We start from the raw sequence: 26,147 nt of genomic DNA on the forward strand, positions 1-26,147 counted from the left end.
GCTTTCCTTCTCCTCTTTTGTACTGGAAATGTCTACGGCCATTCCCTTCCCAGTGGTTACTGTGGATGAGCCCAGGGCTGAGGTGTTCGAGGTCGTGGACTATCCTTCACCACCTAAGGAATCGTCCACTGTTCCTCTACATAATGTTCTTAAATAGACATTGCTGACGAACTGGGCGAAACCGTTATCTAATCCCCACATTCCCAAAAACATTGAGTCCCAGTATAGGATCCATGGGGACCCAGAGTTGATGAAGACCCAGTTGCCTCATGATTCTGGCGTTGTGGCTTCTGCTCTCAACAAAGCCAGGAGTTCTCGTGATTACGCCTCGGCGTCCCCAGGGCACGAGTTGAGAACCCTAGACTCTTTTGGTGGAAGGCCTATGCTCGTGTCCAATGTTGGGTCCAGGGCCGCTGCTCAAGGGATAGTGATGCACAGACTCTCATGGCTGCGTGCCTCTGACCTGGATAATCGTGTCCAGCAGCGGATTGCAGATGCTTCTTGCCGGGGGGATAACATTTTCGGTGAGAAAGTCGAACAAGTGGTCGAGCAGCTCCACCTGCGGGACACCGCATTTGACAAACTCTCCCACCGGACGCCTTCAGCATCTACCTCATCAGGTATACGTTTTTATGGGGGAAGGAGGAATGTTCCCTATGCTTCTAATAAGTGTAGGTACAATCCACCCTCTCGCCAGCCTGCTCAGGCTAAGCTCCAGCGCGCTCGTTCACGTCAACAGCGTGTGCCTCAACAGGCCCCTGCAGCTCCCCAGCAAAAGCAAGGGACGGGCTTTTGACTGGCTCCAGGCGAGCATAGCCGACATAAAAGTGTCCGTGCCGGACGATCTACCGGTTGGGGGGAGGTTAAAATTTTTTCACCAAAGGTGGCCTCTCGTAACCTCCGACCGGTGGGTTATTCAAATACTCCCTCAATTTGATATCAAAACCTCCAAATTGCCCTCCGGGAGCTCAGTCTTTCAGCTTCCAGCACAGGCAGGTACTTGCAGAGGAACTCTCAGCCCTTCTCAGCGCCAATGTGGTCGAGCCTGTGCCACCGGGGCAGGAAGGGCTGGGGTTCTATTCCGGGTACTTTCTTGTGCACAAGAAAACAGGGGGGATGCGTCCCATCCTAGACCTGAGGGCCCTGAACAAATATCTGGTCTGAGAAAAGTTCAGGGTGCTTTCCCTGGGCACCCTTCTTCCCATGATTCAGGAAAATGATTGGCTATGCTCTCTAAAGGATGCTTATACCCACATTCCGATACTACCAGCTCACTGGCAGTATCTTTGATTCTGTTTGGGGACATGGCATTTCCAGTATTGTGTGCTACCCTTTGGTCTCGCCTCTGTGCCCAGGGTGTTTACAAAATGCCTGGCGGTGGTAGCGGCATCGCTGTGCAGATTGGGAGTGCATGTGTTCCCTTATCTCGACGATTGGCTGGTGAAGAACACCTTGGAGGCAGGAGCTCTACAGTCCATGCAGATGACTATTCAACTCCTGGAACTACTAGGGTTTGTGATAAATTATCCAAAGTCCCACCTTCTTCCAGTTCAAAGACTAGAATTTATAGGAGCTCTGCTGGACTCCCAGACTGCTCATGCCTACCTCCCCGAGGCGAGGGCAGACAACCTTCTGGCTCTTGTTTCCTGGATCTGAGCGTCTCAGCAGATCACAGCTTGGCAGATGTTGAAATTGCTCGGCCACATGGCCTCCACAGTTCATGTGACTCCCATGGCCCATCTTCACATGAGATCAGCTCAATGGGCCCTAGCTTCCCAGTGGTTTCAAGCTGTCCGGTATCAAGAGGACGCGATCCAGCTGTCCACGGGGTTTCTCATTGGTGGACAATTCGATCCAATTTGACCTTGAGACGTCCCTTTCAAATTCCTCAGCCTCAAAAAGTGCTGACATCGGATGCGTCTCTCCTCGGGTGGGGAGCCCATGTTGATGGGCTTCACACTCAAGGACGTTGGTCCCTCCAGGAAACCGGTTTTCAGATCAATCTCCTGGAGTTACGAGCTCTGGAATGCTCTGAAGGCTTTCAGAGATCGGCTGCCCAATCAAATTATTCAAATTCAGACAGACAATCAGGTTGCCATGTATTACATCAACAAGCAGGGGGGCACCGGATCTCGTCCCCTGTGTCAGGAAGCCGTCCAGATGTGGCTTTGGGCTCGCCGTCACGGCATGTTTCTCCAAGCCACGTATCTGGCAGGCGTAAACAGCAGTCTGGCTGACAGGCTGAGCAGGATAATGCAACCTCACGAGTGGTCTCTCAACTCGAGAGTGGTGTGTCAGATCTTTCAAGCATGGGGCACCCCCTTGGTCGATCTCTTTGCTGGTCAGACCAATCACAAGGTCCCTCAGTTCTGTTCCAGACTTCAGGCCCACGACAGGCTTGCATTGGATGCCTTTCTCCTTTATTGGGGGAAGGGTCTCCTGTATGCGTATCCTTCCATAACTTTGGTGGGGAAGACTTTGCTGAAACTCAAGCAGGATCACGGGACCATGATTCTGATTGCGCCCTTCTGGCCACGCCAGATCTGGTTCCCTCTTCTTCTGGAGTTGTCCTCCAAAGAACCGTGGAGATTGGAGTGTTTTCCAACCCTCATAACTCAGAACGAGGGGGCGCTTCTGCATCCCAACCTCCAGTCTCTTGCTCTCTGGATGTTGAGAGCGTAGACGTTGCCTCCTTGGGTCTGTCGGAGGGTGTCTCCCGAGTCTTGCTTGCTTCCAGGAAAGATTCCACTAAAAAGAGTACTCTTTTAAATGGAAGAGGTTTGTCGTCTGGTGTGACAGCAAGGCCTTAGACCCTCGCTCTTGTCCTACACAGATCCTGCTTGAATACCTTCTGCACTTGTCTGAGTCTGGTCTTACGACTAACTCCGTAAGAGTTCATCTTAGTGCAATTAGTGCTTATCATTATCGTGTAGAAGGTAAGCCTATCTCTGGACAGCCTTTAGTTGTTCGCTTCATGAGAGGTTTGCTTTTGTCAAAGCCCACTGTCAAACCTCCACCAGTGTCATGGGATCTCAATGTCGTTCTCACCCAGCTGATGAAACCTCCTTTTGAGCCACTGAATTCCTGCCATCTGAAGTACCATCATTTTCTTGGTGGCTGTTACTTCAGCTCGTAGAGTCAGTGAGCTCCAAGCCTTGGTAGCCCATGCTCCATATACTAAATTTCATCATAACAGAGTAGTCCTCCGCACTCACCCTAAGTTCTTGCCCAAGGTGGTGTCGGAGTTCCATCTGAACCAGTCAATTGTCTTGTCAACATTCTTTCCCCATCCTCATACCCGCCCTACTGAACGTCAGTTGCACACATTGGACTGCAAGCGAGCATTGGCCTTCTATCTGGAGCGGACAAGCTCATTCAGAAGGTCCGCCCAAATGTTTGCTTCTTTTGATCCCAACAGAAGGGGAGTGGCTGTGGGGAAATGCACCATTTCAAATTGGCTAGCAGATTGCATATCCTTCACTTACGCCCAAGCTGGGCTGACTCTTGAGGGTCATGTCACGACTCATAGTGTTAGAGCCATGGCAGCGTCAGTGGCCCACTTGAAGTCAGCCACTATTGAAGAGATTTGCAAGGCTGCGACGTGGTCATCTATCCACACATTCACATCTCATTACTGCCTTCAGCAGGATACCCGACGCGACAGTCGGTTTGGGCAGTCGGTGCTGCAGAATCTGTTTGGGGTTTAGAATCCAACTCCACCCCCCAGGCGCATTTTGTTCTGTTCCAGGCTGCACTCTCAGTTAGTTGTTATTTTTTAGGTCAATCTATGTTATGTCCTCGCCGTTGCGAGGCCCAGTTGACCCTGTTTGTTGTTTTGATTGAGCCTGGGTGCTGGGATACCCATATGTGAGAACAAGCAGCCTGCTTGTCCTCGGAGAAAGTGAAGTTACTTAGCTGTAGCAGGTATTCTCCGAGGACAGCAGGCTGATTGTTCAAACCAACCCGCCCACCTCCCCTTTGGAGTTGTCTCTTCCCTTGTCTTTGTTTGTAATTTGACTGAAGCACATTCGCGCTTCGGGCGGGAAGACATTCGCGCATGCGCGGTGCACGCAAGGGCTCTGCAAACTTTGTTGCTAGGAAGATTCCGTTCCTGGGGCTGCCGTCGGACGTCACCCATATGTGAGAACAATCAGCCTGCTGTCCTCTGAGAATACCTGCTACAGGTAAGTAACTTCGCTTTCTGCCTATCACAAAACTACAATTCCTCCTTTAATTCCCAACATTTAAGTTCCCAAAGCACAAAGCAAAATAATGTTCACTTACCAGAGAAATGTCCTTTCTCTTGGAGGACATCTGTCAGACAGTGACGTGGCCATCTCCTATTTCTTTATGAAGCAGTACAGACTGGAAGTGCTAGCCAGAGTACATTTTGGTTTTGGCAGGCCTGATTTATTTAGGGGGCTTTGTCATCCCCTGCCCACAAGTTCTTCTTAGGTACATCCTGTAGGCCAGGATGATGTAGTCAGGAAATAAGGAAGGTGAAATTTAGTCATATCTGTTAATTTCCTTTCCTTTAGTCCGACTGCATTATCCTGAGGCTCTCCTGCAGAAGACAGCAGTTAATGAAACTCTTTCAGTTCTAGGCCATCCTCTCCAGTCCTATTTAAAAAAAAAAAAAAAAAAAGAATAAAATAGAAGCGTGATTCCTTAAAGCTGCAGTAGTTGATGGGGCATGGGTGTGTTTTCTCGGACCTTCTGCTGCTTTGGCAGAGGCATACTCGAACTTTCATATAAGCACTAGAAGGTTATACTGGTGATTTCACTTGGGAAGTTGTTTCTCTACCTTCCTCTGCTGGCTGGAAGGGATAAAGCCTGTCAAGATGATGCATCTGGATTAAAAGAGAGGAAATTAACAGATATTACCAGATTACACCTTATGTTTGTTGTATCTGCCTTTCTCAGTAATCCATAACAGTTGTGATTTTTTCCTGCTTAGGTGATGATGTCAAACCGGAAAATTATATTGTGGCGCTGCAACATCCTGTCACTACTGACATAAAACACTCTATAAAGATGTTTGAACTCACATTGGATGCACTGATCTCTTTCAACAAAAAGACACTAATTCTCTTCCCAAACATTGATGCAGGTGAGGTGGTAAATTTTTCTTTATTCTATATAGGGTAGTTTTTTGGGAGAAAAGAAAAAAAGCGTGATCAGAAAAAAATTAATGGTGTCTTATTTGTAAGATGGTTATGCATAGCATTGCATGCTGATTTTCTGGTTGAGAACACTTAATGATGTGAGCTAGGTGCCAGTTGTGGTACTATGGTTGTCTGTTTGGTATTTATCTAGTTTCTTTGTGAGATAAATCCTTTTTCTTATGAACCTGCTAGATTAATCCAGACAAGTAGGTTACATTCCCCAACCAGCAGATGGAGGCAGGGATAATTGACTTTCAGTGACATCATCATTATAAGAGTTGGTGCAGTCCTGGAACTTGCTGGTATTCTCTGCCTCCAGCAGATGGTGACAGTTTGGATTGGTGCAGAAGGTCGAGTGTCTGTGCCTAAGGGTGATGATCTAGAGATTGATCCAGAAACCCTTCCCTGGCCAAGCTGGGACTATCCCCTGGCTAGGAACAGACCTACATTATCTCCTGGAGGGTTTGGAACTGTAGGGCAGTTTGGTGAGTAGTGTATGCGTTTCCCCTCACTGCTTATATATCCCCCTCTACCTTTCCTTGCTTATGTTGGAGCTATTCCTTTATATTTGAGAAAAGAAAATGTCAGAGGGGTCAGTTCTGAGTATTTTGCCTTCCTGGGCTCAGCAGTGTGAGTGCGTTACACTCCTGTGTGGGGTCAGCTTCTGGACTATGTGGGGAAGGGGGCAGTATTGTGGATGTTTGGAGCAGAATATCAATAAAAGGCTGTTAGTGTGACTGCTGCAGGACTCTCCATGCCAACTTCACGATGAGTTCTTTTTGCCCTGTGTGGGATGGGGAAGCATGGCTGTGGCCCTGCAAAAAAATCACATCCAGGGAGAGAGGCTTCAGATTGGGCTCGAAGATCCTGGTTAGGGCCCCAGGTCAGTAGCTCATAGTCTACTTGCAGCAGGCTTTCTCTGCTCTTCAACTGCACACACAGCTGGTGGGGAGTTGGGGGGGGAAAGCTGCTTTTAGGTAGGTTGGTTGGTGACTGCTTTGGAAGGACGCATCCAGGAGGTTTGAGTTCCCAAGCGATTACAAGTGTTGGTGTGTGAGCCTGCAGAGCTAAAATGAGCTTATTCTGGCTTCCTCCACAGAAGAGGACTGATTGGAGGGTGCAGATGAGATCTATCTATGAAGGAAGGTGAGGCTTCCCCCAGCGAGGGAGACAACTCTCTGCTTATTCAGCTGTTCAGGAAAAAAGAGTTGGTGTCTCTCATCTTGCAGGTTGTCTTGTCCCTGCACATAGAGGTTCCTGTGGAGGAAACTGTGGACTCTCATCCTGAAGGGCTTGGCACAAGCTACCCATAGTCTTTATAAAACACTCTGCAGGATGGTCCTAGTAGAATAGGAGACATTGGGCTGGTACTGAACGAGACCATGGTCATGTAGAGACTTTACCCTTTGCTTCCATTAGGAGCCTGAGTATCTGCTTCGCCTGCCGCAGGTAGATGCTCTCATAGCAGGGGTAACCAAGAAGACCATGATTCCTGTAGAGGGAACCTGGCCTTGAAGGAGTTGTAAGACCAGACAATTATGGTGTTGGGCAAACAATCCTTTGTGTTGTCTGTGCTGGGGTCCAGATAGTGAGTTTTGGAGGATATATGGCCCGAGTTCTGCGTTGGACACAGCAGGTTTTGCAGTCGGTATGCTTGGAGTCTGTAGCTGGCATCTTGGCATATGCATCGCACAGTCTGGTGTGCGTAGAGGAGGTGGTCAGTGGCCTCCATCATGGTGGTTTAAAATGGCTTTGGCTACACAATTGGTCAGCCAACACACTTCTGAGGCACAGCTCTGCAAGCTGTTTTGGGAGGAACTCTGGCTGCTGGTTTTCTACCCATCTGCAAAGCAAGGAATATCGTAGCACACACCATACCTTCTAAGATGCAGCTCTGCAACTCCAAAAGTTTATTAAGGACTTGGGCAAGGCTAAACTCCAGAGGTTTCTGGAAGATTGTATACAAGCCACAAGGAGATAAGTACTAACTCTGAAATAAATAGGAGCCTCATGTTTGACCTGTCAAGGATGTTTAAGGAAGTGTCAGGCCTTGCGGGGAGCCTGCAACCCTCAGATAGTTTTAGCTCTCAACTTTATGGAATAGACATACTGGGTCAGACCAGTGGTCCATCTAGACCAGTATCCTGCTTCCAACAGTGGCCAGTCCAGCTCTTAAGTACCTGACAGACTGTTTGGATACTCCAATATATATAGGAGTATCCAAACAGTGTATTTAGCATTCTACCCTGCAGAATATACATTTCTATTTTAATTTTTTCACCAGTGTAAAAGTATATACAGTATCGCTCTCAGCTTGTTGCTGAATTGCTCCCAGCTTTACTCTTACATGGAGAAATATCTGGTTACGAACAGACTCCCAACTCTTGCCCAGCACATCTGAACTGTAAGTTATTTTTCTTTATTACTGCATTAAAGAAGGTATTTTTTCAAGAGTTCTAAGTCTTGTCATAGTGATCTATATTCTGGTTTAGACTGCATGATAATCACCTTGGTAAGAGAGCAGAACATTTGGTATGATGGGCAAGATGTTCTGGTTTAAATCTTTCTTTTTTTTTTTTTTTAAGTGAACACTCTTTTCAAGTCTTCTTGCAGAACTCTAAATCTGAATGGTTGTAATTGGACTCAGGAGAACTGCAGGGTTCTTCTTTGTCCACTTTATTGTTTAATCTTTTTATGCACCCAGCATGCAAGTTCTTTTTTCCTGTTCATGAAAAAATTAAAGAAGGATTTAAGATGATGGGAACTGTACGTCAAAACTGTTCACACCTGGATGAATGCTAATTGTCTTTCTTTAAATGTGACAAAAACACAAATTCTTTGGTTGTTTCGACGTGGATGTGTTGATGTTCCATCGTTTTATTTGTTTTGAGAATCTAAAACTTCCTATTTTTAGTTTGGTTAAAAGTTTAGGTGTGATATTGGACTCTTCTTTGTCTCTTAAAGAACAAGTTGCTGTTAAGATTGTGTTTTTTAAAATTAGATTGATGCTGAGGCTTAGAGACATATTGTCTTCCTATGAAGTTCGTCAAGTTATATAGAGTTAGGTTTTACCACATTTGGACTACTGACACGCTTTGCTTTGTGGTCTTCCTTAAAGCTCTTTGAGAGATCTGCAGATCTTATTGTTAGTGTTTAGAGCATGATGCTCCTTTAGTGATCTCTTTGAAAATTTCTAATCCAGGTAAAAATATGAGGTCTCAAGGTAAATGTTTTTTGGATATTCCCTCAGTTCCCAAGGTAAAAGTTTTTTGGATATTCCCTCAGTTCATCAGGTTTGTCTAGAGAAAGATTGCTCTAGGATCATTTCACATGGTCAAACCAGCTATAGAAATAATCTTCCATTATACCTTAGACAAATAATATCACTTCAGTTTAGAAAACAGTTGAAAACATATGTTTCAAAAGGTGTTTCGTTGAGGAACCTTTGCTTGTTATTTGGTATTTAGTTGATTTTTAGTATTTTATGGTGGGCTGAATGATTTACTTGTTCTTATTTGTGTAAGTGTAGGTATGTTTTATCATTATTATGAGTATTTTTCTGTAACCCACTTAGATTTCTGGCTAATGTGGTAGTTTGATAAATAAATAAACCCAGATATGTTAAATGCTGTTACCATATCCTCTGGCAATGAGTTCCAGATCCAGAGCTTAACTATATGTTGTTGAGTGAATAAAATTTCTCCTGTATTAAAAATATTACCATGTAACTTCATTGAGTATCTCCTAGTCTTTGTACCTTTTGAGAGAGCAAATGGTCTTCATCCGTGTACACACCTTCTGTGTGAAGGCGACTGCCTAAGGCTTCCTGGTTCCATGAGGGTCGTTTCCTCCTAAAACAGCAGGTGCTCAGAGTTGAGCACACCTGGCATCGTTACCACAGTTCTGATTTCTATGTACTTTTAAAGCTTCTGTAGCCCACTATAAAAAAGAGGTTCAACTTTTTAAGTTTATCAATAGAAATCAAACAAAATAAAACATGGAAAAGAAAATAAGATGATACCTTTTTTATTGGACATAACTTAATACATTTCTTGATTAGCTTTCGAAAGTTTTAGATAGTGCTGGGGAGGAGTCCGCTGTCTTGGTACATGTGGGTACCAATGACATAGGAAAATGTGGGAGAGAGGTTCTGGAAGCCAAATTTAGGCTCTTAGGTAGAAAGCTCAAATCCAGATCCTCTAGGGTAGCATTTTCTGAAATGCTACCTGTTCCACACGCAGGGCCAAAGAGACAGGCAGAGCACCGGAGTCTCCATGCGTGGATGAGACGATGGTGCAGGGAGGAGGGTTTTAGATTTGTTAGGAACTGGGCAACATTCTGGGGAAGGGGGAGCCTATTCCGAAAGGATGGGCTCCACCTTAACCAGAGTGGGACCAGGCTGCTGGCGTCGGCGTTTAAAAAGGAGATAGAGCAGCTTTTAAACTAGAAATGGGGGGAAGGCCGACAGTCGCTCAAAAGCGCATGGTTCGGGAAAAGGTATCTTGCAAAGATACCTCACAAACAGGGAAGATAGGGTTTCTGGATAGTGAGGTTGCACAACAGACCTTGGTAGGCCAGGTGCCCTTAAATACAACTAAAGATCAGACAAAAGATGTCAAATCAATAGTGTCAGGTACTAAGCATCATGCAAATAAGAACAACAAACATACTCTGAAATGTCTATATGCAAATGCTAGGAGTCTAAGAAATAAGATGGGAGAGTTGGAATATATTGCACTAAATGAAAAATTGGATATAATAGGCATTACTGAGACCTGGTGGAAGGAGGATAACCAGTGGGACACTGTCGTACCGGGGTACAAAGTATATCGTAGTGATAGGGTGGACCGGACTGGTGGAGGGGTAGCATTGTATATTAACGAGAGCCTTGACTCAGATAGATTACAAATTCAGCAGGACACAAATCACACCTTTGAATCACTGTGGGTTGAAATTCCATGTATAAAAGGGAAAAAAATGGTGATAGGAGTGTACTACCGTCCGCCTCGCCAGGATGAGCAGGTAGACACAGAAATGATAAAAGAAATCAGAGACGCAAACAAAATGGGCAATGTGATAATAATGGGTGACTTCAATTATCCAAATATAGACTGGGTAAATGTAACATCGGGACACGCTACAGAGATACAATTCCTTGATGAAATCAAGGACAGCTTTATGGAGCAACTGGTGCAGGAGCCGACGAGAGAAGGAAAAATTCTAGACTTGGTCCTTAGTGGAGCGCATGATCTGGTGAGGGACGTTATGGTACTGGGGCCGCTTGATAACAGTGACCATAATATGATCAGTTTTGACATCGACCTTGAAGTAACTGTACACAGAAAGTCAAATACGTTAGTGTTTAACTTTAAAAAAGGAGACTATGATAAAATGAGAAGAACGGTAAAAAAAAAACTTAGGGGGGCAACTGAGAGAGTAAAAACTGTACAACAGGCGTGGACGCTGTTCAAAAATACCATCCTGGAGGCCCAGGCCATACATATTCCGCGAATTAGAAAAGAAAGACGGAAGTCCAAAAGACACCCGGCCTGGTTGAAAAGTGAGGTGAAGGAAGCTATTAGGGCTAAAAGAAAAGCCTTCAGAAAATGGAAGAAGGAACCGTCTGAAAATAACAAGAAACAGCATAAGGAGTGTCAAAGCAAATGCAAGGCGCAGATTAAGAAGGCCAAGAGGGAGTATGAAAAAAAGATAGCATTAGAGGCAAAAAAACATAGTAAAAATTTTTTTCGGTATATTAAAAGCAGGAAGCCGGCAAAAGAATCGGTTGGGCCGCTGGATGACCGAGGGGTAAAAGGGGCGATCAAGGAAGACAAAGACGTAGCGGAGAGACTGAATGAATTCTTTGCTTCGGTCTTCACCGAGGAAGATTTGGGTGGGATACCGGTGTCGGAAGTGGTATTTCAAGCGGACGAGTCGTAGAAACTTACTGACTTCACGGTAAACCTGGAGGACGTAATGGGGCAGTTCGGCAAACTGAAGAGTAGCAAATCTCCTGGACCGGATGGTATTCATCCTAGAGTACTGATAGAACTGAAAAACGAGCTTGCGGAGCTACTGCTAGTGATATGCAACTTATCCTTAAAATCGAGAGTGGTACCGGAAGATTGGAGGGTGGCCAATGTAACGCCCATTTTTAAAAAAGGCTCCAGGGGAGATCCGGGAAATTATAGACCGGTGAGTCTGACGTCGGTGCCGGGGAAAATGGTAGAGGCTATTATTAAAAACAAAATTACAGGCACATCCGAGGACATGGATTACTGAGACCAAATCAGCATGGCTTTTGTGTGGGGAAATCTTGCCTGACCAATTTACTTCAATTCTTTGAAGGAGTGAACAAACATGTGGACAAAGGGGAGCTGGTTGATATTGTGTATCTGGATTTTCAAAAGGCGTTTGACAAGGTACCTCATGAAAAGCTACAGAGGAAATTGGAGGGTGATGGGATAGGAGGAAATGTCCTATTGTGGATTAAAAACTGGTTGAAGGATAGGAAACAGAGAGTGGGGTTAAATGGGCAGTATTCACAATGGAGAAGGGTAGTTAGTGGGGTTCCTCAGGGGTCCGTGCTAGGACCGCTGCTTTTTAATATATTTATAAATGATTTAGAGATGGGAGTAACTAGCGAGGTAATTAAATTTGCTGATGACACAAAGTTATTCAAAGTCATTAAATCGCAACAGGATTGTGAAAAATTACAAGAGGACCTTACGAGACTGGGAGACTGGGCGGCTAAATGGCAGATGATGTTTAATGTGAGCAAGTGCAAGGTGATGCATGTGGGAAAAAAGAACCCGAATTATAGCTACGTCATGTAAGGTTCCACGTTAGGAGTTACGGACCAAGAAAGGGATCTGGGTGTCGTCGTCGATAACACACTGAATCCTTCTGCTCAGTGTGCTGCTGCGGCTAAGAAAGCGAATAGAATGTTGGGTATTATTAGGAAAGGTATGGAAAACAGGTGTGAGGATGTTATAATGCCGTTGTATCGCTCCATGGTGCGACCGCACCTTGAGTATTGTGTTCAATTCTGGTCGCCGCATCTCAAGAAAGATATAGTAGAATTGGAAAAGGTGCAGCGAAGGGCGACTAAAATGATAGCGGGGATGGGACGACTTCCCTATGAAGAAAGACTAAGGAGGCTAGGGCTATACAGCTTGGAGAAGAGACGGCTGAGGGGAGACATGATAGAGGTATATAAAATAATGAGTGGAGTGGAACAGGTGGATGTGAAGCATCTGTTCACCCTTTCCAAAAATACTAGGACTAGGGGGCATGCGATGAAACTACAGTGTAGTAAATTTAAAACAAATCGGAGAAACTTTTTCTTCACCCAACGTGTAATTAAACTCTGGAATTCGTTGCCGGAGAAAGTGGTGAAGGCGGTTAGCTTAGCAGAGTTTAAAAAGGGGTTGGACGGTTTCCTAAAGGACAAGTCCATAAACCGCTACTAAATGGACTTGGAAAAATCCAAAATTCCAGGAATAACATGTATAGAATGTTTGTACGTTTGGGAAGCTTGCCAGGTGCCCTTGGCCTGGATTGGCCGCTCTCGTGGACAGGCTGCTGGGCTCGATGGACCCTTGGTCTTTTCCCAGTATGGCATTACTTATGCCCTTCTTCGTCAGATTGGAAGAAGGTTATTTGCTTATTTCCGATCTGACGAAGAAGGGCAACCTTCGAAAGCTAATCAAGAAATGTATTAAGTTATGTCCAATAAAAAAGGTATCATCTTATTTTCTTTTCCATGTTTTATTTTGTTTGATTTCTATTGATAACCTTAAGAGTGGACTAACACGGCTACCACACTCCTCAACTTTTTAAGTGTAACTGTTTTCTTAAGTCTGTCAAAGACTCTAACAGTGCTGCTAGGGATTTGTTCAAAATCATTTCTCATTTAACGAATAAGCCCATGGTTCCCCTCAAACTCACCTCCCGATAGCTGACACCCTAGGCAACTTCTTCATGGACAAAGTCACCCAACTGCTCACTACTTTGCCACTACCTGATTCCTCCACTCTTTCCACTTCATTTGAGCCACCTAGAAATGTGTTAACCCGCGTAACCTGGAGCTCCTTCACTTTGCCCTCTCTAATATCCTTTTCTATTTTACTCAAACATATATGCGTCTTACTACTTGTCTCCTTGACCCTCTTCCCTCTGCGTGGTTAAATTTTCCTTGACACGGTTTAGCCCATCTTCTCTATCATTTAGTTACCTTGAGTCTTACGTCCGGTTTAGTCCCTTCTAACTGGAAAAAGGCTGTTTTGTTAGATTTAACAATTTTTTTTGATGAATGCTCATGTTAAACATTTCCATATCAATCCATACAAAATTAGTAATAAACATATACAAACTTGTGCCAATACAACTAGACATTTATCATCAAATGTTCTCCCCTTCCCCCCATCCTATCTCCCCCCCCCCATTCTCGTTCCCCCTCTCTCCCGTTTCTGACTGATATTCCCCAATTACTATGTTGTTAGCATAAGTACATAGAAGCAGAGGTACCATACAGAACGATTATCAATAACTTTATGTGCTTAATTGTATAATGCATCAGAGTGTAGCCTAAGTGTTATTCAACAAAGTTCAAAAATAAAAATATGAACTCCTGACAACGTTTATGGTCATTATTTGGTACTGTACTGCTTACAAAGCATCATTTATCTTCATCCTATATTGGAAGGTTGCCATTCAACTCAGTATCACACATCGCATATTTTAGTAACATTGTCACTTTCCTAACCCCCAGGCTCACCCTCCCCCTACCATGCCCATCCCCTCTTTCTCCCGCCCTCTAATCCCCCCTAAGGTATCTTCCCGAGTTTAGCCAACAGATAGACTATGCCCTAAAATCCACATCATCTGTTCAGATCCGTCGGAATCTCAAGAACTATGAAAAAGGACACTGTCTCTTGGCCTTCTCGGGTGACAGCTACTGTATTCTAGTATGATGTTTCTATCTGTTGGTTTTACAAAAACCCTACTTGTAAAACCATTGGCAGTTTGCTGGACGTGTACCTCTAAAAAATGAATCAACTGTTCAGTGTTATGATTGGGGTCAGAACCCCTCTCAAACTTACCTCTTTCCTGGGGGTCAGCTTCTTAGCTGGCTTCTGTTTCTTTTGTCTGTCCTGTCTGAGCTGGCTCTGTCTCTCTGTGCTGGCAGCTTCCAGCAGCATGGGGTTAAGTGTTTCATTTTACCACAGCTGTGTGGGTGGACTGAGTTAGCTCTACCTGTCTTTGGGTGTACTGGCTTGGGTGTACTGGCTTCAAGTGCTTCACGGTTTTGCATTGGTGTGGGTTGGGCCTCTCTGGGTCAGTGTGCTTTTGCCTAGGTCTAGGGAGTGTGACATCATCAGGGAGGGCCTTGATAAAGAAGTGGTGTTCTTTCCTTCAGGGCCTTCGCAACGTTTGCTTCTGGCTACTTGCTTTAGGTCCAGGTTAGTTTAGTGCAGTGTGCACTTGTGACTTGTGTGTTTCACTTCCCTGTTTTTCCCTTTTGTTACGGTGAGTAGTACTGCTGTTGGTGCAGTGCTGGAGTTTGGTACTGGGAGCACCCTTGTTAGTAAGTGTTTAGGAAGCACCTTTTGTTGTTTGGGTATTTGGCTTTCCTGCTTGTTTTCTTGTGCTTTCCCCGCTTTTCCTCGTGACCTGTGTTTAGCTGCTGTAGCTGGGTGCTTAGGAAGCACCAGGGTGAGAACCCATGTTTAGCTGCTGCAGCTTGGTGCTTAGGAAGTACCAGTGTTAGGTCTGGCATTTGTCTTCCCTTCCTTTTCCCTTGTGGCTTCCTGCACTTCTGTTAGTGTAGGGCGTAGGAGCACCCCTGTTAGTTTCTGTTAGGAGCACTGCTGTTAGTGGAGGGCTTAGGAGCTTTTCTGTTGGTGCTGGGCTTAGGAACACTTTTGGTCACTTTAGGAGTTAGGGGCACTTCAGTTACAGCTTGTTCTAGTCCTGGTCCCTGTGTCGTCCAGTAAGTCCTGCCTGCTACTCAAACCCATGAGCTCAACTCCTGGGGGGCTTAGTAGCTAAGTTCAGGTGAAGCTGTGTGGACCAGTCCAGTGTGCTCCAGTCCAGTGTTCCAGTCCTGTGTCCTCCAGTCCGGGGGACCAGTCCAGTGTGCTCCAGTCCAGTGTGTTCCGGTCCGGTGTGTGTTCCAGTCTAGTGCGCTCCAGTCCAGTGTGTTCCGGTCCGGTGTGTGTTCCAGTCCGGGGGATTGCAGTCCAGTGTTCCAGTCCTGTGTCCTCCAGTCCGGGGGATTCCAGTCCATGTGTTCCAGTTCGCTGGGCAGTGCCTGCAGTCCCTGCCGGTGTGCTTACCCAGTGTTGGTTGGTGGGTTTTGCCTGCTGCTGTCGCTCCTCGTCAGCAGCCCAAGGGCTCACGTTTGCTCCAGAGCCCAGCCCCGCGGGCTCTGAACCTGAGAACCTGACATTCAGAAGAAGAGCTCGTAAATGGAATCTCTTTATGACAAGAATTCAACCGAGCAACAGTGACATCTTCAAGTACTTTAGGTAAGGTGTACAAAACCGGAGTGGTGGGATGGGGTGTATTCAAAAAGTGAAACTCCTTTGTGATGAGAAAACCTTTTTCTAGCCCATCCTGTGTGAGATCTCTGATGATCTTCTATAACCTTTCTGTGGGATCGTAACTTTTTATACACTTTCTCATCCACAAGTTGTGATTCAGCTTCCTGAAGGTAATCGTTTCTATTCTGCAAAACGACAGCGCTGCCTTTGTATTCTTACGCAAAGTCTTCATTGCTAGCCTTTCTGCTCTGGATAAATTGTCATGAAAATAATATTTATCACTACTGAAATGCTGATGTATATCACAAATGACTAAATATTTAAACACTTTAATCACAGGGTCCAATGGAATAGGTGGCATCCGTTTGGATTTTGCTTGATCTTTGGATCTATCATCTATTACTTCCTGATCAGTGAAGTAAATTCGTAAAGTCCTAATAAATGATTTCAGATATATTTGGAATTGAAAAGGATTGACTGTGTGGCTGGTAGAAAAGATAAACTCTTGGATAATAGAGAAGTGTCGGCCGCAGTCAATCGTGTATTAGATAGGTTGATTATATTTGACTCCACTATCTTTGGGACCATGTCCATGGACAAGATTTGGCTGGTTGTAATTGCCTCTTTGTCATCCCCCCTCTTCTTCTGTGTTTTTTGGCGTCAACATCCTTCTAAAAAATCATCTTTATCCCCGGACAATTTCTTCATCTTGATTTTACTTCTCGTTTCCCTGAATTTTTCCAAAGAGTTCTTCAGTTGAGTGTGTCATGGTTCAAAAACCTGACATGAAGCACCTTCTTTTAATTTGTTCAATTCTTTGTCTAACAGTTCTTTCTCTTGAATTGAGACATTGAACCCTTTAACACTGGGAATGTAAAGAAATTTAAAAAGAAAAAAAGACAGGGGTCTCTCCTTTAAACTAATAAGAGGAGGTTTTTAGACAAGGATGTGTCAGTTATGAGACTATTCAGCAATTATTAACATAGTAACATAGTAGATGATGGCAGAAAAAGACCTGCACGGTCCATCTAGTCTGCCCAACAAGATAAACTGACGTGCCATTTTTTGTGTATACCTTACCTTGATTTGTACCTGTCTTTTTCAGGGCACAGACCGTATAAGTCTGCCCTGCCTCCCACCACCAGCTAAGCTTCTGGGGATCCCTTCCTTCTGAGCAGGATTCCTTTATGTTTATCCCACGCATGTTTGAATTCCGTTACCATTTTCCTTTCCACCACCTCCCGCGGGAGGGCATTCCAAGCATCCACCACTCTCTCTGTGAAAAAATACTTCCTGACATTTTTCTTGTGTCTGCCCCCCTTCAAGAAAAATGCTTTTGAGTTAGAATAGATTTAGATTGTTCCATAATCAATAACATTAAATTCAGGGAATACTTATTCCATTCAATTTAGGTCTTATATACCGCCAATAGTGGAGGAGTAGCCTAGTGGTTAGTGCAGTAGACTTTGATCCTGGGGAACTGAGTTCGATTCCTAATGCAGATCCTTGTGACTCTGGGCAAGTCACTTAACCCTCCATTGCCCCTGGTACAAAATAAGTACCTGAATATATGTAAACCACTTTGAATGTAGTTGCAAAAAACCTCAGAAAGGTGGTATATCAAGTCCCCTTTCCCAATATCCCGTTTAGGGTTCAGTGCAGTTTACAACATTAGTGGAACAACAGTTATCTCTCTATATAAAACGCACCTCCAACATTCTAATGAAGCCTCAAGTTTCCCAACATTCTAAATGTGTCATGGTGTAGATCGCTTTTTCTCCATGAGTGTCTGCCCCGCCCTCGCGTCACAACGTGACCCCTTGGGATCTCCTGCTTCTTTTTCAAAACACCTTGACGGAGGGGGGGGCCCCTGCCGCACACTCTCATTCTTTCTCACACACACTCTCACACAGACAGCCTCAAACTATGTCACACACACCCACACTCACACATTCACTCCGTTTCTCTCTCTCTCACACAGTCACTCTCACACACACTCTCTCAAACATACACACTCTGCTGAAAACCTTGCTAGCGCCCGTTTCATTGGTCTCAGAAACGGGCCTTTTTTTACTAGTAGTTTTATAAGTAGGACACTAGGTGAATACAGTCTTATTGGATAGATATGTTGTTATAGAGCATTATATGGTGTGATTATAGTCTGTGTTAGATTTGATATTTCTAAAGTCCATTAGGGGATTGGTGTTTGGTGAGTATTATATAGCAGTCTTTGGGAAGAAGAGAGTTTTTAGCTTCTTTCAGAAGCTGAGGTGGTAGTTCTCTGCTCTGATAGCCGGAGAGCATGAGTTCCATAATGAAATCCCTACCACTGAGAAGAGTGAGTTAAAGATCTTCTGAGATCGGATTCCCTTGTGAAACGGTGGGGCTAGGATCAGTTCTTTTAGTCTGCCGGAGTAAACAATGCAAATGGATGAGATGTTAATCAGGAGTGCAGAGGTAGCACCTTGAAGAATCTGAAAGACTAGGCAGGCAACCTTAAACTTAGTTCTTTCAGCTATTGGTAGCAAGTGTAGTTTTGTAAGGTAAAGTGAAACACTTGCCACTGTGTTCTGTATAATTTATAGGTTTAATTTTTTTTTAATATTTGCTCCTAATGTCAAGGACTGTGGCATTGTAGAATTTATTTATTTATTAGGATTTATTTACTGCAATTTTGAAGGAATTCACTCAAGACGGTGTACAGTAAGAATAGATCAAACATGAGCAATAGGCAATTACAGCAGTAAAAATATTCAAGTAACAATGCAAAGTATGGCGTAGTATACTACTTATAATGTCAACACAGTACATAGTAGAACATTTTAATTGACAGTGAAGTCCAGGTGTGGTAGTATAAGCATTTCTACAAGTATTGCAAAGGCTTTTTGATCAAAGAATGACCTGATTAGATGAAGTTGTCTCATTTTAAGCATTGTTTTCTTCCATTGTTGGTTTTATATGGGATGTGAATGATAAGGAGGAGTCAAGGCGTCATCCTTGACTCCTCTTAGGATGACACCAAGCACTCTAGCTTCTGATTCAACTGGGAAGGTGATGTTGGCTAGTGTTATTGATTATCTTAGTCAGAGAATCTTAGTCTTTTGTATGTTTAATTTCAGTATCATATATCATTTGGAAATAAAATCTGCTTGATCTTTAAGTTTCAACAATTTTTATTGATGATTCATCAATGTAAACAATTAACACATTCAATATACAACCAAAAAAGAAATTAACATATCCTTCTGCATGCGAAAGAGATAATGGTAGATTCATCAAAAAATGTTAACATTTCCTCCCTCCCCCAACTCAGCCTCAAACCCCATCCCTCCCTCACACTTTATTATTATTATCTCATTTCTTCATGGAAGTGCATAAACATATGAACCCTGTTTACAAAATGGTCACATACAACAACCATGAAGGTCAATGTGCAGTGTAACTATATATGCCCTGCATCCTATTATAGCCGGAACATTAAATATACTAATAACACCCCTCCAAGCGAGAGACCTTGTCTCTTATAGCATTTCGCGACCTATATTCCTGTGAAGGATTATCTGAATATGCCCTATACAAGACATACAACCTACAAACAGACCACCCCCACGAGTGGTGCAGAAGAGTATCCCCCCGGAATTCCCCCTCCCCCCCCCAAAAAAAAAAAAAACTAGTTCAGTGAAGAGAATTCAAAACAAAGCTTTGAGCTCTAGGGGACAGAGATTATATATATGGCTCCCAAGTAGCGAGGAACAAACGGCGCCTCCGAGAAGATAACCTAACCACCCCCGGCTTTCTAATAACATGAGTTCATGTAATTTATTACATGAGTGCCAATAATCAGGTGGTGACTCCCCCTTTTACATGCAGAGAATAACCATTTTCCCCAACATACAGGCTTTACGTACTAATAGAAGTGCACCTCCACCATTCAAAGCAAAAGATTCATGTTTATCCAGCAGTGCACCCAAAGGTGAAGGTGTTATCCGGGTCCTCAACAGGCCTCCCAAATATTTAAACAGGGACCCCCCCAAAAAACTGAGCCTTCGGGCATTCCCATAGAGAATGAAAAAAAGAGCTCACCCCATATTTACATTTAGAGCAAAGAGGCTCCTCCACCCCTCCCATTCTAAAAATTTGGGTCTTGGTCAGATATGCTCTATGTAGGATTCTGTATTGGCATTTGCGAAGATCCGCGTTCATGGACAGTGTAGGAATACGGGCTGTTAACTTATTAAAATCTATCAGGAGAGCCGGACGTCTCGGATCTCGTGCCCAATGGGCTGCAATATGCAATTTATCCTTACTTATGGCCAACCTTGTTAGCACCCTATACAGGCCTGAAACCGAGAGCCGTTCCCCCGAGACCGAACCAAACAGATCTCGAACGCGTCTATCATGTCCTGCCCCCAATGCCTCACCATGCAGCCCAGAGACATAATGTGCCAGTTGATTGTATGCAAATATGTTGCTAAGGTCAAAGCCAACCCCCATTGCCCCCAGATTCAATAAGGTCCCTCCTGCAGTTAAACTGCTTGATCTTTAAATATCTGTGGTGCTTTGAGGATGTGCAAGCCTCTAGACATATATCCAAGCTTTGCAATATTCAATTAATGCAGCACAATTAAGTTATATTTTTAGGTATGGCACTTTCAGGAAAAACAAAAATGGTTTTGTTTAGGAAATATGTGATTGGGAAGTAATACATTGCAGTTATATTAGTGATTGTGCGAATGTGAGATTTTTACTAATGATTTTGTTATTTATACCTATTTTATTATTGTTACATCCTAGATCTATTTTGATCTAGTATTCATTGTTGGAATCTGTAGTGAACTATTTGATTGGTATTAGCGGGCTACAAATGAACTAACTGTAACTGTTTTCTCTGAACCGCTTCAAGTCTTTTTACATCCTTTAGCAAGATATGGCCTCCAAAACTGAACACAGTACTGTAAGTGGGGCCTCTCCAATGATTTGTACAAAGGCATCAACACCTCCTTTCTTCTGCTGGTTATAACCCTTTCTATGCAGCCTAGCATCCTTCTGGCCATGGCCACCACCTTGTCACATTGTTTTGTCACCTTGAGATCCTCAGAGACCATCACCCCAACTCTCCTGAGCTGTGCTTATCAATCTCCTATGTGGTAAATCTCCTTTAGATTTCTGCACCCCAAGTGCATCACTCTGCACTTCTTGACATTAAAATGTAGCTGCAAGATCTTTGACCATTCTAATAATATCTGGAGATTCTATTCTATTCTTTTCTGTGGAAGAGTAGCCTAATGGTTAGTGCAGTGGGGTTTGAACCTGGCAACCTGGGTTCACTTCCCACTGCAGCTCCTTGTGACCTTGGGAAAGTCACTTAGCCCTCCATTGCCCCCGGTACAAAAAACTTAGATTATGAGTACAGTGCTGCATACAACTAGTAGCGCTATAGAAATGATTAGTAGTAGTGGTATATTCTGCTTTTATCTCAGCAGTTCAAATCGGATTACAAAAAATAACACATTATTAACTAGAAAATTACAGTAAATTAGGAAAACAAATATAATTCAAATTCATTAAGACATATAAACTCATTTATAAAACAGAAATAAGTTTTAATAATTTTTCTAACCAAGAAATAAGAAGTAATTAAACCAGTCTCTACCGGTAAAGTATTCCATATTCTTACACGATGAAAAGAAAAAGAACTCTCTTATAATGATTTCTGAGTCATCCCTGTCACTGAGGGAAAATCAAGTAGTAATGTTTTCGAACTTCTCAAGCCAGATCTATTTTTTTTTTAATAGAAGTAGGCCTCCAATCATGGCTGAATTTAATCCATAAAAGCATTTGTAAATAATACAGACAATTTTAAAATGGACATGAGATTTTATTCTCAACCATTGTAATTCTTTAAAAAGAGGAGTAACCTCGCTATATTTATATTTTCTAAAAATCAGTCTGGCAGTAGTATTTTGTAGAAGTTGTAATCTCTTCTGTTGTTACTTACTTATTGTGCAGTATAATGAATTACAATAATGCAAAAAAGGTAAGAGAACTGCCTGAGCAATAATCTCTTCTCATGGTTTCTACTCCCTCCAGGGTATCCACTCTTTTAGCTACCTTTTGTTTCATCCACAAAAAGGCAAACTTTTCCTTCCAACTCTTCAGCAATGGCTCTCACAAATATATTAAACAGAATCAGCCCCAGTACTGACCCCTGTGGCACTCCACTACTCACCTTCCTTTCCTCCGAGCAGATTCCATTTACCACCACCCTCTGTCACCTGCCGGTCAACCAGTTTCCAATCCAATTCACCACTTTGGGTCTTAAATTCAGCCGTCTCAGCGTATTCGTCGTCTTTGTGGAATCATCTCAAAGGCTTTGCTGAAATCCAAGTAGATTGCATCTAGCATGTGTTTTTTTTTATTCATTTCTTTGGTCACCCAGTCAAAGAAATCAATCAGATTTGTTTGGCAGGATTTTCCTTTGGTAAAGTCATATTGCCTTAGATCCCTCAACCCACTGGATTCTAGAAACATAGTAACATAATAGATGACGGCAGAAAAAGACCTGCACGGTCCATCCAGTCTGCCCAAGAAATGTGCCACTTTTTTGTGTATACCTTACCTTGATTTGTACCTGTCTTTTTCAGGGCACAGATCGTACAAGTCTGCCCAGCACTATCCCCGCCTCCCACCATCGGCTCTGGCACAGATCGTATAAGTTTGCCCAACACTATGCCCGCCTCCCAACCACCAGCCCCGCCTCCCACTACCGGCTCTGTTATCCAATCTTGGCTAAGCTCCTGAGGATCCATTTCTTCTGAACAGGATTCCTTTATGTTTGTCCCACGCATGTTTGAATTCCGTTACCGTTTTCATCTCCACCACCTCCCGTGGGAGGGCATTCCAAGTATCCACCACTCTCTCCATGAAAAAATACTTCCTGACATTTTTCTTGAGTCTGCCCCACTTCAATCTCATTTCATGTCCTCTTGTTCTACCGCCTTCGTATCTCCGGAAAAGGTTCGTTTGCGGATTAATACCTTTCAAATATTTGAACGTCTGTATCATATCACCCCTGTTTCTCCTTTCCTCCAGGGTATACATGTTCAGGTCAGCAAGTCTCTCCTTGTACGTCTTGTAATGCAAATCCCATACCATTCTCGTAGCTTTTCTTTGCACCGCTTCGATTCTTTTTACATCCTTAGCAAAATATGGCCTCCAAAACTGTTAACTGTTTTTTTCCTTCAGCAGCGACTCCTTTTTCCTTGTCATCAAGCAGATGAAACCATTACGTATGGGTTGTGTCCATCAACCAGCAGGGGGAGATAGAGAGCACTCAACTTTTCACAGTGCCTCATGGCCAGCTAGCTCCACTGCCTGTTCAGTATTCTCTATCTCCCCAAGCAGGGTGGCTGCAGCTTCTTCGCGCTCCATCAAAAATCTGCCTGGGGGTGGCTCCTGGCTTGCCAGTTGTTAGCCGGGGTGTTAGAGGCTATAGCAGCTTCACTTTGAAGGCACATAGGTCAGCCCTTTCCCTGCCTTACCCATGCCCCCGTGGACATATTAGCTTGCTTTTCCCTGTCCTTTCCCACTCAGTGGATGCAGGCACATTGGTTCGCCTTTCCCTGCCTTTCCCACTTATCTGAGCCTCCGGAGTGTTTTTATTTACCTCTGCGTTCCTCACAGCGTTAAAAATAAATAAATAATTAAAGTCGTGTCGCACTTTAGCGCAGCAATCTTGGAAAAGATTTTTTTTCTTGAGATTCTCCTGCAGGACCGGAGCTGTGATACTTGGTCTAGTGAGGTAAGAGTGTTTTCTGACTCCTCTGGGGTGGGCCCGCGATCGGGACGTTTTTGGCGTGAACCGCCATTTTTGAATTTTACCGTCGTTTTCGGCGATGGCTGCGGAGACTGTAAAGCGCTGTTCTAAATGTGGCAAGTGCAAATCAGCAGCGGGGCTCTGTAATTCGTGCTGTATAGACGGTAGAGCTGGCCCGAGCATGGCGAGCGGCGATCTTTTGCGCTCTGAGCTGGCAGTGGACGCCATTTTGGATTTTCCACATGGCGCGGCCTCTGTTGCGACGGAGAGCCCTGAATCTGGGGGGGGGGGGGGGGGGGGAGGTCCTCTGAGTGAGGCTAATAATAGAGCTGATAGCCCTGGGCAGGATCCGGGTGGTCAGGGAGTGGTTTTCTCCCCTGATTTTGTTTTAATGCTGCATAGGGGGTACATGCTTAAAAGAGCTCTTCCACAGGGTTCTTCAGACCCTCTGCCTGCCCCCCCAGTGGATCCTGGCCTTTTGGAGTTGACTTTGCCTGTTTCTTATCCTCCTGATAACGCAGAAGGGCTAATTCCCCTTCTGAGTGTGGCGCCCCCCCCCTTTTCCCCCCCATGGTTGGGCTATGAGGATTCTGAGGGGTCTGGCAGAACAGAGTCGGGTGCAGAATTGCCACAGGAGCTTGATGATCCGTCTGCGGTGAGGATTTTCCACCGCGAGGGGCTGCCAGCGCTTATTTCAGATGCCTTACAAGACCTCTCGATTGAAGATCCTGGGAGTGGCACAGCCTCCTCTGTTAATCCGAGGATGGCTAGTACCAGAAAGCCTGCTCGAGCCTTTTCTTTGCATGACTCCATCCAAGAGCTTATTTCAGCTCAGTGGGCTGACCCCGAGGGACCTTTGAAGGTTGCCAGGGCTATGGGGCAATTATACCCTCTGAGTGAGGAACATTTGACTCACTTTGCAATGCCTAAAGTGGATGCCCTGGTCACGGCTGTGACAAAGAGAACTACCCTTCCTGTTGAAGGAGGTGTTGCCCTGAAGGATATTCAAGATCGCAGGCTTGATTCAGCTCTGAAGCGGTCCTTTGATTTGGCAGGTCTCACTGTTCGGGCGTCTGCATGCAGTTGTTATGCTGCTAGAGCCTGCCTGGCTTGGTTACAGCAGGCAGTGGAATAGCCCGGTGTTGGAGCAGAGACCTTATCTGAAGTGGCTCCGCGGATGGAGTCGGCCTTGTCCTTTTTGGCTGACGCCCTTTATGATGTGGTCAGAGCTTCGGCTAAACAAATGGCTGTAACAGTGGTGGCTCGCTGCACTCTTTGGCTACGACATTGGGCGGCGGACGTGGCCTCTAAGCAAAGGTTGGTGAAGTTGCCCTTTCAAGGCCTTCTCCTGTTTGGTGAGGAGCTGGAAAATATTGTTAAAGGCCTGGGGGATTCCAAACCTCAGCGCCTGCCCGAAGATAGGCCGAAGCCTTCCTCTAAGGGTCAGGCGCTTCTCTTACAGACCTCGCTTCCGTGAAGCTAGAAGGTACCGCCTGGGGCGTGCTGCTGGGTTCACTTCGCATGCCCGCTTTCAGCAGAGAAACTCCTTTTGCTCGGACAAACGTTCCGCAGCTGCCAGTTCAAGGCCTCAAGTTCAGGGGCGACCCTCTCAATGATGGTGCGCCGGCCCCCTCCTCGTTTCCTATCATCGGAGGAAGACTTTCCCTCTTTTTCGAGGAGTGGGCCAAAATCTCTGCAGATCAGTGGGTCTTGGACCTGATCAGAGACTGATACCGAATAGAATTCGATGCCCCGGTGAGAGACGTGTCCTGATGCGGTTCTGCTGCCAAACGGGCGGCGGTAGAGGAGACTTTGCACAGTCTGTGCCAGATAGGGCCTGTGACCCCGGTGCCTCCCGCCAAACAAGGTCTAGGCCGCTACTCCATTTACTTTGTGGTGCCACGAAAAGACGGGTCTTTTCGCCCGATCCTGGACTTAAAAGAGCTAAACAAGTCCATAAGGGTGTGGCATTTTCACATGGAAACCCTGCACTCCATCATTGCGGTGGTACAGCCAGGAGAGTTTCTCACATCTCTGGACCTGAAAGAAGCTTACTTTGCACATCCCAATTTGGCCCCCACACCAGAAGTTTCTGCAGTTTGCGGTGTTGGGAAAACATTTCCAGTTTCGGGCCTTGCCTTTTGGCCTCGCCACAGCTCCCCGAACCTTCTCCAAGGTAATGGTGGTAGTAGCTGCCTTTCTCAGGCGAGAGGGTATCCGGGTTCACCCGTACCTAGACGACTGGCTCATCAGAGCAGACTCAGAAAAAGAGAGTCATCTAGCTACAGCCAGAGTGGTTTCAGTCCTTCAATCTCTGGGCTGGGTCGTCAATATGGCCAAAAGTTACCCTAGAATATTTGGGGGCCAGGTTCGACACAGCCTTGGGCTATGTGTTTCTTCCCGAGTAAAGGCGGTGCATGCTTCAGAATCAGGTCCGTCTGCTCCTGAGGATGCCCTGCCCGTGAGCTTGGGACATTGTCCAGCTGTTGGGATCGATGACGGCCACCTTGGAAGTGGTGCCATGGGCGAGAGCGCACCTGAGACCTCTACAGTATTCTCTACTTCAACGATGGTCTCCAGTATCTCAGGATTATCAGTGCAGACTTTCTTGGCTCCCTG

General features: G+C 44.9%; 1 protein-coding gene across 3 annotated transcripts in view; it reads left to right on the forward strand.

Moving 5' to 3' along the window:
• The window catches only part of GNE (glucosamine (UDP-N-acetyl)-2-epimerase/N-acetylmannosamine kinase), a 497,606-nt gene that overhangs the window by 178,217 nt on the left and 293,242 nt on the right, over positions 1-26,147 (forward strand). For all 3 annotated transcript variants that reach the window (XM_030194355.1, XM_030194356.1, XM_030194357.1), the window contains exon 4: positions 4,958-5,110. In XM_030194355.1, coding sequence (XP_030050215.1) covers positions 4,958-5,110 — 153 coding nt within the window. The remainder of the gene's footprint in view (positions 1-4,957; positions 5,111-26,147) is intronic.

This window comes from Microcaecilia unicolor, chromosome 2 (genome assembly GCF_901765095.1).
Source record: "Microcaecilia unicolor chromosome 2, aMicUni1.1, whole genome shotgun sequence".
NCBI lineage: Eukaryota > Metazoa > Chordata > Amphibia > Gymnophiona > Siphonopidae > Microcaecilia > Microcaecilia unicolor.